The 15,761-nt window shown below is 51.3% G+C and overlaps 2 protein-coding genes across 8 annotated transcripts in view; both read right to left on the reverse strand.

Annotated features, from left to right (window-relative positions):
* The window catches only part of LOC114633654 (small integral membrane protein 41-like), a 16,652-nt gene extending 12,528 nt beyond the window's left edge, over positions 1-4,124 (reverse strand). For 2 of the 3 annotated variants that reach the window (XM_028782244.1, XM_028782245.1), the window contains exon 1: positions 3,760-4,124. In XM_028782244.1, the coding sequence (XP_028638077.1) occupies positions 3,855-4,124 (270 nt within the window). In that variant the 3' untranslated portion in view covers positions 3,760-3,854. Of the gene's footprint in view, positions 1-653; positions 1,067-3,759 lie in introns of those variants that run through there. The other variant, XM_028782243.1, reaches the window with a different exon arrangement.
* A 2,188-nt stretch (positions 4,125-6,312) lies between these two features.
* Positions 6,313-15,234, reverse strand: Atg101 (autophagy related 101). 5 transcript variants are annotated; one of them, XM_028782263.1, is made up of 4 exons: positions 14,983-15,209; positions 14,539-14,605; positions 12,089-12,408; positions 6,313-6,996 (listed from the first exon to the last, which is right to left on the reverse strand). In XM_028782263.1, exons 3-4 carry the CDS (start codon positions 12,338-12,340, stop codon positions 6,592-6,594), a joined length of 657 nt encoding a protein of 218 aa, XP_028638096.1. In that variant the 5' UTR covers positions 12,341-12,408; positions 14,539-14,605; positions 14,983-15,209; the 3' UTR covers positions 6,313-6,591. The 5 variants fall into 5 exon arrangements, with proteins under 5 accessions (XP_028638096.1, XP_028638095.1, XP_028638097.1 ...); XM_028782262.1 differs by lacking the exon at positions 14,539-14,605 and having other exon boundaries at positions 14,983-15,234; XM_028782264.1 differs by lacking the exon at positions 14,539-14,605 and having other exon boundaries at positions 15,088-15,191.
* Positions 15,235-15,761: the final 527 nt, after the last annotated feature.

Genomic DNA, 15,761 nt, shown 5'->3' on the forward strand with positions numbered 1-15,761 from the left:
GCACACACATGAATGTACACACTCTCATACACATATACACGCACTCACACACATGCACACAAACATACACACCCCTCTTGTTGAATAAAACCAAGCTCTTGATCACACTGACCAGTGAGAATCACTCCCAGTGGACATCACAACCACCCTTGGTTCTAAACCAGCTGTGGTAGGCCCTGTCTATAAACCCTGAGAGGCTACAGCAGGAGGATTACTATGAGCTCAGGTCCATCTTAGAGCATGTAACTAGTTTCAGGTCGGTTTGGGCTATTGTAAACCCTTTCTTTAAAAAAAAATAAATAAATATATATATGTGTGTGTGTGTGTGTGTGTGTACATATATATGTATATATAATTAATATATATTATTTATTTTATGTATATGAGTACACTGTAGCTGTCTTCAGACACACCAAAAGAGGACATCAGATCCCATTGCAGATGGTTGTGAGCCACCATGTGGTTACTAGGAATCAAACTCAGGACCTCTGGAAGAGCAGGCAATGCTCTTAACCACTGAACCATCTCTCCAGCTTCTTGTAAACCCTTTCTTAAATGGAAAAAAAAAATCTACTAGAAGCAGGCCAAATTGAGGGGAGATGAGAAAAGAATCCCAAGGGTCAAGGACTGGAAACAGACCACACACTCAGAACTGCATTACTGGCCTATTTAATAGCAAAGCCATGGAAAGTGATGGTGTGTTGCCGGATGGCTGACACACTCTCCAGATGCATCAGGTTCTCAGGTTCTCAGCAGCAATGGGTCGCTGGGTTGTCAGATACTGCCGTCTTTGCATCAGGCAAAACGAGAGCTGCGCTCATGTCTGCAGAGGGCACACTAGTGTCCACGCAGTCGGGGTATAAAGCCAGTGCCCATGGCATACAGCAGACTCACTTGTTCTGAGAATGGGGCTCCTGCACCCACCCCAGGAGCGTCAGGAGCAGCTTGGGGACAGCTGAGTGCCAGGGTCCCAGGATGAGGAGTCAATAGTCCCATGTCTTCAGTCAATCATGTGCAGCACAAATGGGGTATGGGTGGGTGGCAGATGAGGGGAGAGGTCCAGCACCTGTAAGACAGGGTGCCCCTATCTCGATTGGAGGAAGCAGTCGGCTGAGGAGACCAGATAGGTCCTGTCTGACCTCAGGCTGATAGGTTAGGGCAGGGCGTCAGTCCATCCACTGCCCAGACTTTGCCAGGCAGGCTCAGGCTAATAGAGTAGTGGGATCCAAGATGTCTTCTCTGCTTCTCAGATAACCCCCAGCCCACATCTCTCAAGGAGGTGAGCACAGCATCCCCTCTCCCATTTTCTGAATCCCTTCATCCCCACCCAAGCTTTGACCAGAAATCTGTAGCAAATTCTGAGTATTTTCCCTGCCTCCAACACTTAGGCCCCAGAACACCACATAGCCATTCCAAACACTGAGCCCAAGGGACATCAAAGGCAGGAAGTTTGATGAAGAAACTGTTGCCTCCCCCTCTCCCAGCTCTCTTAGTCCTGTGTGAGCAGACAAGAAGACGCTGGAGACGCAGTCTCTCCTGCTGCCACACATCCCTAACACCACAGGGACTTGGGCCTGGATCTTCCCCAGCTGTGTCTATTCCAGCAATCCTCTGGGCCCCTCCCTAGTCCTCGGATTCAAACTGGGAAAGCTGGGCCTAGCCAGTAAGGAGCTGCTAGCTGCTGCCTGGCATCTGGAGACTGTTTTAGAAGCAAAACAGAATCTGGTAAGCCCACTGAGGAAGCAGGGACTAGAGGGGACAGTGACAGCGAGCCTTAAGGTTGCGGTCCCTGACTCAGCCTGCATGCTATTTTTTTTTTTTAAACCAGCATCTCAGAATGCTAGGAAAGCAGAAGGGAGAGCAAACCCAGGAGATCAAGCTTAGAACCGTGAGCCCCACGGGTTCAGCTCCAGCTCTGCCACTGTTGGGCCGTGAAAGGAGCCTGGTTCTTGGCTGGGCACAGGCCTGGAACCCCGACCCTGATAAGGAAACAGCAGGTGTTCTGCCACGCCCCCAGGACCCAGGCTCCTGGCACAAGGTCTATGATCTCCATTTGATCTGCGCCTTGCAGTAACGTGGGGCTACAGGTAGAGGGCGTGAGGCTTCAGCCTCAAGAGATTTCCATATTAATGAGTTACCTAAAGGCCAGAAGGCATAGCTATTTAAGTGACCCTCCTCTCTTCCCCCCTCCCTATTTAAGCCAGCTCCCCCCGACCTAAACGGGGGGGGGGGGAAGACGGGGGGTTGCACACCTAGACCATCTATCATTCACCATGAACAATAAAGCTTTGGAACCCCTGGACTTTCTCATGTCACTGGGGCCTCCCGCTGTGTAAAGCTTCTCTGTGTTTCTACCGCGGGACCCCATGCGGCTCTCCGGAGTATGTCTGTCACCTGTTTGTCTCTTTGAGCTTCACCTTTTCTCAAAGTTTCTCTGGGTGTACCTGATTGTCAATGAAGAGGTTCAAAGGAATCTAGACGCCCTCTATCCCACTGAGGAGAGAGAGGGAAGGCGCATGGTGGAAGACTGAAGAATATATCAGGCGCCAGGCTGGGAGGAGCCTGATACAACAGAAGCTCCCCGGTGCCCAACACCAGGAAAGTGAATGGGGACAGTTCCCTGGGCCCTGCCCACCACCCCCATGCCAACACACACCACACACACACACACACACACACACACACTGCCCTGCCCCTAGTGGTGCACTCCAAGGCTGTGGAGGAGGCATCTCAGAAGTGAAATCTGTCACTCTCCAGGCTAACATGGCCAAGAACCGGTGCCAAACCCTTAGGTGCTAAGCAAGGATCACACATCCTCAGCTTCTCGGCAGATTACCTGCACCTGCCCACACCCTCAGCCCCCCACCAGGCCATCATCATTGGCATCATGTACCAGTGTCTTCTTGGAAAGTAGGAGCCTTGCGAGTCACCAAGAAACAGCCACTCACAGAAGTCCCCAGCAGCCCTTACACACAGCTGAGTATCAATGAGACGGTGAAAGCGCCCCCATTTCACGGTTCAGCTGGAGGTGGCCTTGGACTGGAGTTCCTTGTCCTTTGGGCCACCCAGATCCTTCTCTCCAGATGGTTCCCGTCCTTAGAGAGCTGGAGGCAGGAGACCCAGACGCAGCCCCCACAGCTGGGAATACTCAGCTTCGCTTCTTCCTACGCATACACTCCTCCAAGAAACCTTGCCATCCCTGCCCCCAACACAGCAAGCGAAGCTCCTGGCTGAGCTACACATGAGCAGGGGTCAGAGGAAGGGTCTTTGGCACATCTTTCTATCCCTACAGTTCACCCAAACAACCAGGGGTACCTCAAGTGGGATTGAAGAATCTCCTCTACCTTCACCTCGGTGGGCCCCAGCCTACCCACTCCCTCCGTGGACAAAGGCTTTGGGAAGGAGACAGCAGCAAGCTGAGAGCTAAGGCTGGATTGTATTAGCCACCAGGACAGAGGGTCCTGCTGAGTCCAGCAGACCGAAAGGTGAGCTGGGCAGATGCAGAATATGGGGAAACATAGGTACCCAAAGAGCTCCATTCACAGAACTCTCCGGCCTCCCTCCTTTAGCACATGGGCTCAAAGGTTGTCTGTGCCTTGGAGGCACAGGGAACCTCCAGCTCTACCCTGGCCTTGCAGCTGTCTGTCTGCACCCAGTGATGTCCACTCAATGAGAACAGAGGCCATCACTATGCCCACCCCACCCAGTCCCAACCCCACTCTCCCGGTGCTTCAACCCCACTCTTCCCTGTGTTCTCACCTGTGCAGGAAACAAGAGCTCGTGGGCTGGACCTTCTGCTGTGCCCCAGAGAAATGAGCTCTGGACTGCAGGGCACAGAAGGGGCTGACAGACACCTAGGAGTCTTCATCTCCTCCACAGGCACCAGGCTCAGCCTCAGGGGATGAATGCATTTCTCGAGCCAGCAGGGCTATCAGGCCCTGAGCGCGGAGGAGGAGTCCACCACCCAGGAACAGGATCCCACAGAGCACCAGAAGCGACAGGACGCCTAACACTACTGCCTGCACCATGCGTGGCCCCTCCGGGGGTCGGAGTGGCAACCCAGACTGGTTGCAGCAGCTCAGCCAGGCAGCCTTGGCTGCAGCTCCCATCTGTGAGCCGTTCATGCTCCCCACCAGCTGCCCAGATGTGCACACTACGCTGAGAGTTGAGGCTGGGTCAGCTGTCTCTAAGGGGCGGGCCTCCCAGGGCCTCCCACTCTATCCAACTGTGTGCTGAGCAAACGCTCTGGCCCCTCCTAGACAGGCTCCTCCGGAGTGGCCTCTAGGTCCTACTCTGACAGGCTAGATTCTTAGGCCCAGCCTATCTGTTCTCCAACCCCATGCCCGTAATTCAAAATTGACAGGTAAAGGACTGGAGAGGTGGCTCAGAGGTTAAGAGCACTGACTGCTCTTCTAGAGGTCCTGAGTTCAATTCCCAGCAACCACATGGTGGCTCACAACCATCTGTAATGGGATCCGATGCCCTCTTCTGGTGTATCTGAAGACAGCGATGGTGTATCCACATACACAAAATAAATAAATTTAAAAAACAAAAATTGCCAGGTAAGCCCAAAAGGCCAGTCTCCAAGGCTTTCCTCTCTAGAAAAGGGCCAAGATCCTGCATCCTCAGAGCTTTCAGAGCTTTTAAGATTCTTAGACCGCTCTGAGCAAAGCACAGGACAGACAGCTTTCTGTTCCTGAACTACAAGTTCAACACTTCTCGGCCACAGGACAGTCTGAATGGTGGGAACCCTTCCCTCAGGGCAGGCAAGCAGAACACAGGACTCCTCCAGACCCCAGGGCAGAGAGAATGGCTCGAAGTACCCAGATGCCAAGGTGTACCTCCATCTTTCCTCTCCTGTCCTCTTGGCCAAGGGATCCTACTTACCAAGAACACAGCACAGATGCGGAGAGCAAGGAGGGGCATATGGGAGGGCTTGGAGGGGGGAAGAGAAGGAGAGGAATGACGCAGTAATTATATTATGAACTAAAAGCACTTTTTAAAGGGAGCAGAGATCTGGCCCACTGTCCTCCCTCAGGGGAATCCTAATGCTCCAGAAGATAGAGGACACTTCTGTCCTTGTGTCCAAGACAGCCACTGCCAGCGAGGTATCTGTCACATAGCCAGGGGTGGAGTCCATTGACATCTGGAGGCAGAGAAGCCTGTCCAGGTCTCCTGGAGATCCTTTAGCAAATTTTAAGTTCCCTTTTCAAATATAAAGCCACTGTGGAGATTTGGAATACAGACCAATTGATAGAATGCCTGCCTAGCAACTTGCCCAACAGGAAGCTTCAGGTTTTAAATCCCAGATTGACATAAAACAGGACAGAGTAGCACCAACCTGTAATCCCAGCTCTCGGAGGTAGGACAGAATCCCAAGGTCAGACTACAGAATGAATTTGAAGCCAGCTCAGACTACTTAAAACTTCTGACTCAAAAAGAACAAAGAGCCAGCTAGTAAGGCGACCCACACCTTTAATCCCAGGCAGAGGCAGGTAGATCTGAGTTTGAGGTTAGCCTGGGCTACAAAGCAAGTTCCAGGACAGGGCTATGTAGACCCTGCCTCAAAAACAAAACAGACAAAACAAACAAACAAACAAACAAACAAAAAGTCACCTCTAACACCTCAAAAAAAAAGGTAACACACACCCAGACAGAAACACACTAGGCAAACTGGTAAGGACACCTCCTCCAACACGAAGCCCTCTGGGAAGTCATCCTGCAGAGCATCTGGAGACTGAGCAGAATCCACAACCTGTCAGGAAACCAGCCAGGGCCATGCAGGCACAACTCTAGCTGCCCTGCTCCAGGACCACATCCAGGCCCCAGCCAGTTCAGCATACCTCCCCACAGGAGCTCAGTCAGCAGGGCTCAGGCCTCCTCAGAGTAAAAGAGCAAAGCACAGCAGTGGGCACTGAGTAGATACACCTGTGTAGATCTGGCTGTGTAGACACTCCTGTCTAGGTACGCCTGTGTAGAAATAAGCGAGATCCCAAGCATCATGGAACAGTGAGGGCAGGCTGACCAGAGCAGAGTCACAGGACATCACAAACCCAAGACCTGCCTTCCCTTTACATACCCGTGTTATACCATTCTCTGTGTGCTCTATAAAGACAAACCACCCACTGCGTCCATCCACGGGACAAGTCAGGGTCGCCTCTGGCTGGGTAATACCTATGCGTATGAACGTCTAACAGAGCTCAGGCTGCATCAGTTTTAACCTGTCTTCAACTGCGTAAACCCACGCCTCCTGGAAACCTGGAATCATGCCCTCAACACACATGTGTGTCCTCAGGAGAACGTCACAAAGTGTTCATGTTTCAGAACAGAGACAAACTCGCACCTCAGCTTTATTCAGCCCCCTCGCCGTACCGTACAGTGTAGAAAGTGAACCCCACCAAAGCCGGTGCTGCATCCAGGACCAGACCACTGCAACGGTGACAGGGTCACCAGAGGCCGGCAACCACGAAACAAGGACACCAAGAGCTTCTCTTCAAGTCTCACCAAGGATCTAGTGCAGGTTCCAGAGCCCCGAGATTCCAGCAACACACTCCCAGAACCATTAAGGAGCTGCCAAGGCTCCAGCGAGGCCTACAGGGCAAGGGTGTCTTTGATGAGCCTGCGCATGGTGGTGGTGACTGAGGTGCCCAGGGCCTCAGTGATCTGAAAGGAGATCTTGTAGAGGTAGGGCTGCACGTCCCGCAAGCTCGTGTCAAACACGTTGTCCACCTCCGACTGCGTGGGCATCTTGGGCAGGTACTCGTGCCGGCTCATCACCTCCACGATGTTGGTAACCTTCTCACACAGCTTCTCGCCCACCTTCTCTCTGCAGATCTGACGCTCCTGCTCTGTGGCCAAGGCCACCACATGCACCTTGACAGTCCACACCTCCCAGGGGATGCACTCATCCGAAAACGGCCATCGAGACTTTTTCTTCTGATAGAACTCCAAGGATATCTGGCCTAGCCCATCACCACCTGAGTTCCGCAGTGCATCCTGGGGAAGACACAAGAGATGAGCAGGCCACGGCCTTAGAGGCCTGATTCCCACACCCTCGGGAATTCATTTTCACCTGTACCCACCCTGCCCACTAAACATGGCAGATGAGACCTAGAGGAGGACCTGTGATGGTGACATCAAACACCGCCAGCCTGAATGGTTCAAGCACTAATCCTCCGTGCCTAGTTCCATCCCTGCTAAGAAGTGTGAGCTGAGAGGCTGATGCATACACGTGACACTCTCACAGGTGGTAAATGAAGATCGTGGTATAGCCAGAGGCCATGCTGTGGTTTGAATGGGATTGGTCCCCACAGGCTCATACATTCCAATACTTGGTCTCTAACTGGGGGAACCACAGGAGTTTGGATAAAGGTTATGTGAGGCTATACAGAATCTGTGACACAGATATGGAAACATCTGATGGTGTGTTTCTCAAGAAAGGAATCTAGAATGCCAACAAATGTGAGAAGAACACGGATGCCTGTGGCCTTCCTTGGTTTCTAGAAAACAGGGCAGAAGATGCTCTCCCACCCTGGATGTTTATATAACCCTGAAGATGTGCGCGAGAGCCAGACTTCTCTGCTCGGCTATAAACACGGAACACATCAAGAAGCTGTAATGACAAAAACAAGCCTTTCGATGAGTGAATGCTCCTGTGACCACCGCCATGGGTCCCTGGTTTCCTGTTTCAGGTTTTTCTGCACCAATTAATTACCTTTCATAAGAACTATTTGGAGGTCTGGAGAGATGGCTCAGCGGTTAAGAGCACTGTCTGCTCTTTCAGAGGTCCTGAGTTCAATTCCCAGCAACCACATGGTGGCTCACAACCAGCTGTAATGGGGTCTGATGCCTCCTTCTTGTTACAGTGGACTCATGTACATAAAATAAATAAACAATTTTTTTAAAAAAAGAAGTGTTTAGAATAGACAGGGGATTTGGCCTTGTTGGAGGGGTGTGGCCTTGTTGGAGGGGTGTAGCCTGGTTGGAGGGGGTGTAGCCTTGGAGGAGGTACAACCCTGGCGGTGGGCTTTGAGGTTTCAAAAGACTTGTGCCATCCCCAGTGAGCTCTCTCTGTCTCAACCTGCTGTAAGCTCTCAATTACTGCCTCAGTACCACTCCTGCTTGCCTGCTGCCGCACTCCCTGCCCTAATGGCGACAAATTGATACTCTCAAACTGTAAGCCCAAATACATTCTTCGACTAGTTACCTTGGTCACAGTGTCTTATCTCAGCAAGAAAAAAATAAGACAGAAGTTGGTACCAGGAGTGGGTGCCTCCTGTGACAGGTCTGACCACGCTGCTTTGGGGGAATGTGGACAGACGTAGGGAATTTGGACTAGGAAAGTAACTGAACACTGTTAAGTGGGGCTCAATGGGCCATCCTAGTAGGTGAATGGAACACAGTGGTGCCAGACAATGTGGACTATGGAGGCCTCTCCCCCACAAGAGGCTTCAGAGGGCAACAATGTTATCAATTGGACTAGAGGCCGTTCCTGTGATGTTTATACAAAGACCCTTGTCCCAAGAGTCTGCCTGATTTAAAAGTAACAATTTTGTTGACAGAGAAGATACAAGACAGCCTAAGACTGACACCTTCATATGATTAACAATAACTACTGCTACACAGGTCTACAGCAAAAACACATTTTTAATGCTGACACTGAGGGGGAGATTTTCTAAAGGCAAACAGCCATCTATAATCTTTGACACCAGCCAGGAGTTAGCCCTGCTGGGTTTTCAGTCCTGCTTTGGTCCAGTGTTTCCTGTGGGAATGGTAACGTTGTCTATGCCACTGTTGTTGGAATTATGTGATAGGCTGTTTTATTTTATAGGGGGTTACAAATAAGAGATTAACTTGAGTTTCAGAAGACTTTGGACTATAAAAATTGAATGCAGGTGTGGTGACAACTTTAATCCCATCATTTGGGAGACAGAAGTAGACAGATCTCTCAGTTCAAAGCCAGCCTGGTCTATAGAGTACGATCCAAGCAGCCAGGGCTACACAAGAAACTATCTTGAAAAACAAAAACAAAAAAATTGTGCTGAGGCTGTGAAAGGCCACAGAGACTTTTTAAGCTGGACTCAGTACATTCTGCATTACTATAGCTAAAAGCCTGCGGGCCAGGACGGGCGGGCGGAGCCCAGGACGGGCAGGTGTGGGTCTGAATGAGGCTTCTAAGTTCAACTGCTTGGTCCCCAGTTGGTAGAACTGTCTGGGAAGGATTACGAGGTGTGGCCCTGTTGGAAGATGTTTGCCACTAGGAACAGGCTTTGAGATCTCCAAAGCTCACTTTGTCTCCTGCTCACGGATTGATGTCAGTTCTCAGCTACTGTTTCAGTGACGTGCCTGTTTGCTGCCATGCTCCAGCCATGAGGATCATGGATTCTAACCCTCTGACAGTGTAAGCCCCAAATGAAATGCCTTTTTAATGCTTGTCTTGGCTGTGATGTTTTATCACAGGAATAGAAAGCTAAGGCAGGGTGAATGCCTATAATCCTGGCTCAGGGGAGGTAAAGACTGGGGAAGCTCAAGTAGGCGACCACATCTACAGGTGTCTACTCTACGTCAAGAACTTTCAACAGCCCCACTGGCTTCTCTGAACAATCGCAGAAGGGAGGAAGACAGCACACGGGTGAGCAGACGGCTCGGTAAGGAAAAGAGCTTTGCCCACAAGCCTGAGAGTCTGATCCCCACCCACATAAAGACGCTGGGTGAGGTGTCGATGTTTATAGCCCCAGTGCTAGGAAGGTAGGGCAGGACAATGTCTGGGCTTGCTAACCAGCCGGTCCAGCCTAATTTGTGAGCTTTGGAGCCAGTAAGAGACTGTCTCAAAGGATGATACCCTAGGCCGTCTTCTGGACTCCACCTGCATAACGTACCTGCATCTACATGAACATATGCATAAAGGCATTTTAAAAGACACTTTACAAAGTGTCGGATCTCAATGCCTGTCATTCAGCTTCACACTAAGAACCTCTTCTTTCACACTTAGGGCCTCCTCTTTTACACTAAGAGCCTCCTTTTTCACACTTAGAGCCTTTTCTGTCACACTAAGGACCTCTTTTACACTTAGAGCTCCTCTTTCTGCTACAACAGTCTTGGGTCGTGCCCCCCCCCCCCCGCCCAACCTTCAAATCACTTCCCAGGGCTGCAGAAAGGGCTCACTGGCTACAAGTCCTTGCAAAGGACCCGAGGAGTTCCAACATTCACGACCACATCTAATTTCAGCTCCAGAGACTCTGACGGCCTCTTCTGGCTTCCACCGGCATGTGCAAACCCGTACTTACACAGACATACACATACACATACATGTAAATAAAATACAATCGCTTCTAAACACTCTCCAGTATCTCCTCCCCAGATAAACTCTACTTGCTTTTCTACATCCTGACAAATTCAGGATGTAGAAAACTCGCTTTTATTTTTTTAAAAAGATTTATTCATTTAATGTATGAGTGTTCTATCTGCATTTGTATGCCAGAGAAGGCATCGAATTCCATTATAGATGGCCATGAGCCACCATGTGGTTCCTGGGAATTGAATTTAGGACCTCTGCAAGAACAGCCAGTGCTCTTAACCGCTGAGCCAAGTCTCCGGCACCAGCTCTGTGTCCCTTTTTAAAAGCAGGGATGGTGAAGCCTCAGGGACCAGGTTAGGAAAGAGGCAGCTAAGGGACGGAGCAGGAAAAGTGAGGAAGACAGACCCGGCAGCTTCACGGGTTGTACTTGTTGTCTTCATGGAACCGACTATCTATAATCCGACTATCTCTGTCCCGTGGGCTGCAGTTCCAGGCTGGGCTGGGCGGCACCCTGAGCACCAGAAGGTAAAGGCACCTCGGGTGGTACAGTCATCCCTCCGTAGGCCTGCAGTGGCAGCAGGCTCCATTCAACCCCCAGGCACATCTCGATCACTAAGCCCTTGTGGTCCCATGAGGCAGGGGTCGCTGTCACTCCAGGTTCACTGATGTCTCCTGGCAAGGTCAGACTTACTGAGGGGAAGGACGGCTCCAGCACCTAACAGTCACCCATACACACTTCTTTTCTGAGGCACAGTCTCACTATGTAGCTCTAGCTGTCTTAGAACTATGTAGACTAGGCTAGCCTCCATGCACACAGGTTCCAACTCTTAAGTCCTCTTCTCTGTGGCTGCCTGAGATCAGAGGGACAGACACCGACTGTCTTAAAAGAGTCACCAGGAGATCCTGACAACCTCACCCTTTCCAAGCTTACGGGACAGTGGTGAAGGAGCTCAATGTCGGCGCCTAGGAGAGCATCCACCGGGCTGTGCAAACCCTGCCACTGTGCCTGGGGATGGAGGAATGGAGGGAGGGAGAAAGGCAAGAAAGGGGGAGGAGTTCCCTTCCATACTTTGAAATTAGACGTCTCTATACAACAAAGATACAAATCTCATCGCCAGTGAGGAGGGAATAGGGGAATGTGGGAGAAACAGAAACAACGCATCACACATGAGTGACATGAATGAGCACTACTGGGGAAGGAGGGAGATCATCAAGAGAGGGATGGATAAGGGCAAGGTACAATGACAAACATGTGTAACACGTCACAACGAAACCATTATTCTCTACACTGCCCAAAAAAAAACAAAAACAAAAAAAATTAAAACTCCACAATGGCATTTCCATCTCCGGAGGGAGGTGACCAACATGAGTGGCCTGCTGTGTCTCTCACCCCTCTCTTCCTGCCTACAACAGTGTACACAGGCACGGGTCACAGTGCCCAAAGGGACTTCACATTCAGACAAAAACCACTCTGCCAAGCACATCTCCTCTTACAGTATCAGCCCAGACTATGTGTGGAAGAATGAGAAGTAAGAGAAGCCATCGCAGACAGCTGTGGAGCCAGGGAGGCCAGGACCACAGGAGCAGGGACCTCACTGCTTAAGCTGAGGTGGCAGCCAGCCTGTCCTTCCTCCTGAGGAATTGTATACATGCCCTCCCTCAACACATCTGTCCTTCTGAGCCTTGAAGAAATGACTCTGCTCTTTGGAAAGGCAAGCCCGTCCGGCACACACCAGGGTGGAGAAGTACATATTCCAGGCCCACCTGCCATTGGCTGGGCCACGCACCTACCTTGAATTCTCCAACAACCTTGCGTAAGGCTCGGTCCAGCTCCTCGGAGGAGACGCGCACGTATGTGAAGTCAATGAAGTCACAGTCTACATCCTGGATGCCGACGGTGCCGATGGAGTACGTCCCCTCCTTCTTGTAGTGGAACTTGCCTGTGCTGCGGTGCAGGAGCACCGTGTGCAGCACGGCCAGTGTGGCCTCCTCCACCTGCCGCCCCTCCACCGACACCTCCAGCACTTCTGATCGACAGTTCATCCTGCAGCCGGACCCGGAGCCGGAGCAAAGGCGAGAGACAGGACGCTTCACCCCACCTAGGGGCCAACCTGTAAGAACCAAGTCAGATCACCTAGATGGTCCTGTCCACTTCCTGCTCAACTGAGCTCAGCCCCTGCCTCTCCTGGCCCCCCTGTGTTTGGGCAGCACGTTTTATAAGAAACCCACAGACCCTTGGGATCAGCAAGAGGCCGAGCTTCAAGGTTTCCAGTCCAAATACCAAGTGAGGTGAGACTTGCATTCATCTGCGGTGTTCAGTCCAGCAACTCAATCAAGACCCACTGTGCCACAACAGGTAGCAGGAAAGGAAAGGGTCCTACACGGCAAGAGCCTGAGGTGGGAGCACAGTGAGTCCACTTCCTTGGACCTTAGTAGCCTGGTTAAAGCAAGTAGACTCTGTCCCAAGGGCAACAAGTTACAGAACCCTTGTGCCAACATCAACATCAGATCTCTGCCAGCTCTTGTTGACTCCTTTGGGGTCACAAACCACTCGGACAAACCAATGGAAGCTATAAAGGCTGGCTGTAAAACCTATAATACACACACTGCAGGGCCATCCAGACTCCATGGTAAAATACATTCACTACAGAAAAGCTGGGCAGCAAGATGAGCAGAAGTGCAACTAGCAATGGGGCAGTGAGGGATGCAGTGTGGGAGCGCTCACACCCAACAGGGGGCAGTGAGGGATACAGTGTGGGAGCACTCACACCCAACAGGGGGCAGTGAGGGATGCAGTGTGGGAGCGCTCACACCCAACAGGGGGCTGTGAGGGATGCAGTGTGGGAGCGCTCACACCCAACAGTCCTAGGTCAATACCTAACAACAGTGCTCCTGCTTCTTATTCACTTGTAAGAGAAAAAGTCTGAGCTGGTTGTGGTGGCGCACACCTTTAATCCCAGCGCTCAGGAGGCAGAGGCAGGTGGATCTCAGTGAGCTCGAGAATAGCCTAGACTACAAAGTGAGTTCCAGGACAAAATAGAGACACTTGGATTTAAAAACATGACCCCCCTCAACAAAGAAAGAGACAGACAGACAAGCTCTGTTTCCTAGACTGACCTCCTTCCCAGTCCCTCCTAGACAGGTGGGACTACAGGGTGAGCCACCTGGCCCTACTACACATTCCTGTAGGGGTGTTTCAATCTTTTGTTTTATTTTAGAGACAGGGTTTCTCTGTGTAGCCCTGGCTTTCCTAGACCTCCCTCCACAGATCAGGCTGGCCTTGAACTCAGAGATCTTCGTGCCTCTGTCTTCCAAGTGCTGAGATTAAAGGTGTGCGCCACCACCGCCTGCAATCTCAGGTATTTTACAACAGGAACAGAAGAACTACGACTCTCTCAGACCTTAAGAAAACCATTCGGCTTTTGTAAACCTGTTCTCTACCTACAAATTGGGACTGCAGCAAAGATTTAGAATATTTTATGTAAAACAGTCTACTAGTTGAAAGCAATGACTCAAACGTCAGGCATCCAGGATTAGAGTGAGCATAGCTCTGCCCTATAGCTGTACAAGCTGAGGGTGTAGTTCAGTGGCAGAGCAGTCGTCTGGCATGAGTGAGGGGTCCGAGTTCCAGGACGCATAAAAAGGGAGCTAGTCCTAACAAAGCAATGGCGCCTTCAATTAACTGCCTCAGAGACTGAGCGAGTTAGATGTGTATACCCCTTAAAAAACTGTTAGGTAGCAAACTCTAAGCATTAGATGTTATATTTGTTATTATACTGTTACTACTTGGTAACCATGCAAAGAACCACTGAGGTGGCAGGGTGGGGAAGGAACTTAGAAGGTAACAAACCCAGAGTGCAAGCAGTTGACATTTCTTCCATGTGTGTTCTACATGCCATTTTCTTGGTGACTTCTCGTCACCGTCAACACACACCATCTCATCTTTAGACAGCTCAACTATTTCTTCTGCCAAAAGAATCCTCGACTTGTGTTTCAATTCACTGGCTTTAGTTTTGCTAGCTGCCTTATGAGTGTGCTGGGGGGGGTTGTTTTTGATTTTTGAGACAACCCTTCATCTAATCCAAGCTGCCCTCCTACTCCTTGATTGAGGCAGCAATTTTCTACCTCAGCTTCCCAAGAGCTGGGCTTTGTATCCTGCCCTTAAATAGTAGCACTCCAGTCTGGGCACAAGACAACAGTGTGGGGACCGCTCTGCCATCAGCCTTGTTCCCCACTCTTACCTGACCATTATCAGCTCAGTCACCTGTCCCACCGGGTGTTTTCTGCCTCTCTCACTAGACACTGTTCCTGCAGCAGAGAGATCATATCCTATTTGTCGCTATAAACTGGCTCCTGTTAACCCCTCAGTGCACCCCGGCCCGGAGTACCAGGTTCTTCCAAGAGTTCGTTTCTCGTGGATCAAGGAAGCGACGGCTCCCTTACTCTTTATTATTTGTTCTCTTGGTTAATTCCATCCTTCATTTTCCCACCTAGAGATTCCCAGCTCTGGTCCAGCCTTTTTCTACTACTTCTCCCTCTAACCAGCAACTTCTCTCGGTTTCAGCTTTATTCCAGGACCAAACCCTTCCTTCCAGCCCCAGCCAGAGTTTAAACAGAGACTATATTTGCATTTCCCTCGGGTCCCCCGACCCAACAGGCTGACCCAGGACACGCCCATGCCCCACCTTGCTTGTAGAAATCCGAGCAGGAGTCACTCAGCCTCGGGTTCTCTTCTTCCCTAGCGCGAACGTCGAGTATTCAGGGACAGACCAAAAGCAAAAGCAGGCTACCTGGATCCGTACCGAGAATTCGGACCGGACATCAGGGTCCCTGCCCGCGACCTCGCGCCGTCTCGGGGCAGCAGCGCAGAATATGAGGACGGGGTCAAGATCCTACAGCCGCCTGTCCAGGCCTGTGCTCTCTCCGCCGGAGCGGCGCGCGGACCGGAAGTTTTGCCCGGCCGGAGGGCGGAACCGGAAGGAACCACCGCGCCCATGGGGGGTGCTGGCCAGGCTCGATTCGACCCAGCCCAACACCGCTGCAACGGCGGCATCGGGAAGCTCGCACGAGTTAAATACTCTCCTATAATGCCATGTAACTTTAGTGCTAGGTTTTTTTCTTGTTTATCCTTCAGTCCCTAGACTCGTAGAGAGAACCCACCTCCTCGTTTGGACGAGTCCATTCACTCCCACCAGCGAGAGCATTGTTTGGGCTGGGACAACTCACTTCCGCCATCGAGACGAAAGGGACAGAGGAGACAAATGGACCCTGCGCTGCCCCTGGTGGCCGGGCTGTGTCATCGGCGGAGAGCCCTCTTCTGCGACCCATCCTGGAACCCACCCCACCCCACCCCCCACCCCCGACTCGGTGTCGACAACTTAAGACAACAGGGATCCCAAGATCAAGGCCATAGCATCTAAGAGGTGCCCGGAGATGAGCGCACGCCGGTGTGCTGCAGGACGCC

The sequence above is a fragment of the Grammomys surdaster genome, unplaced genomic scaffold (assembly GCF_004785775.1).
Source record: "Grammomys surdaster isolate TR1022 unplaced genomic scaffold, NIH_TR_1.0 724, whole genome shotgun sequence".
NCBI classification, from domain to species: domain Eukaryota; kingdom Metazoa; phylum Chordata; class Mammalia; order Rodentia; family Muridae; genus Grammomys; species Grammomys surdaster.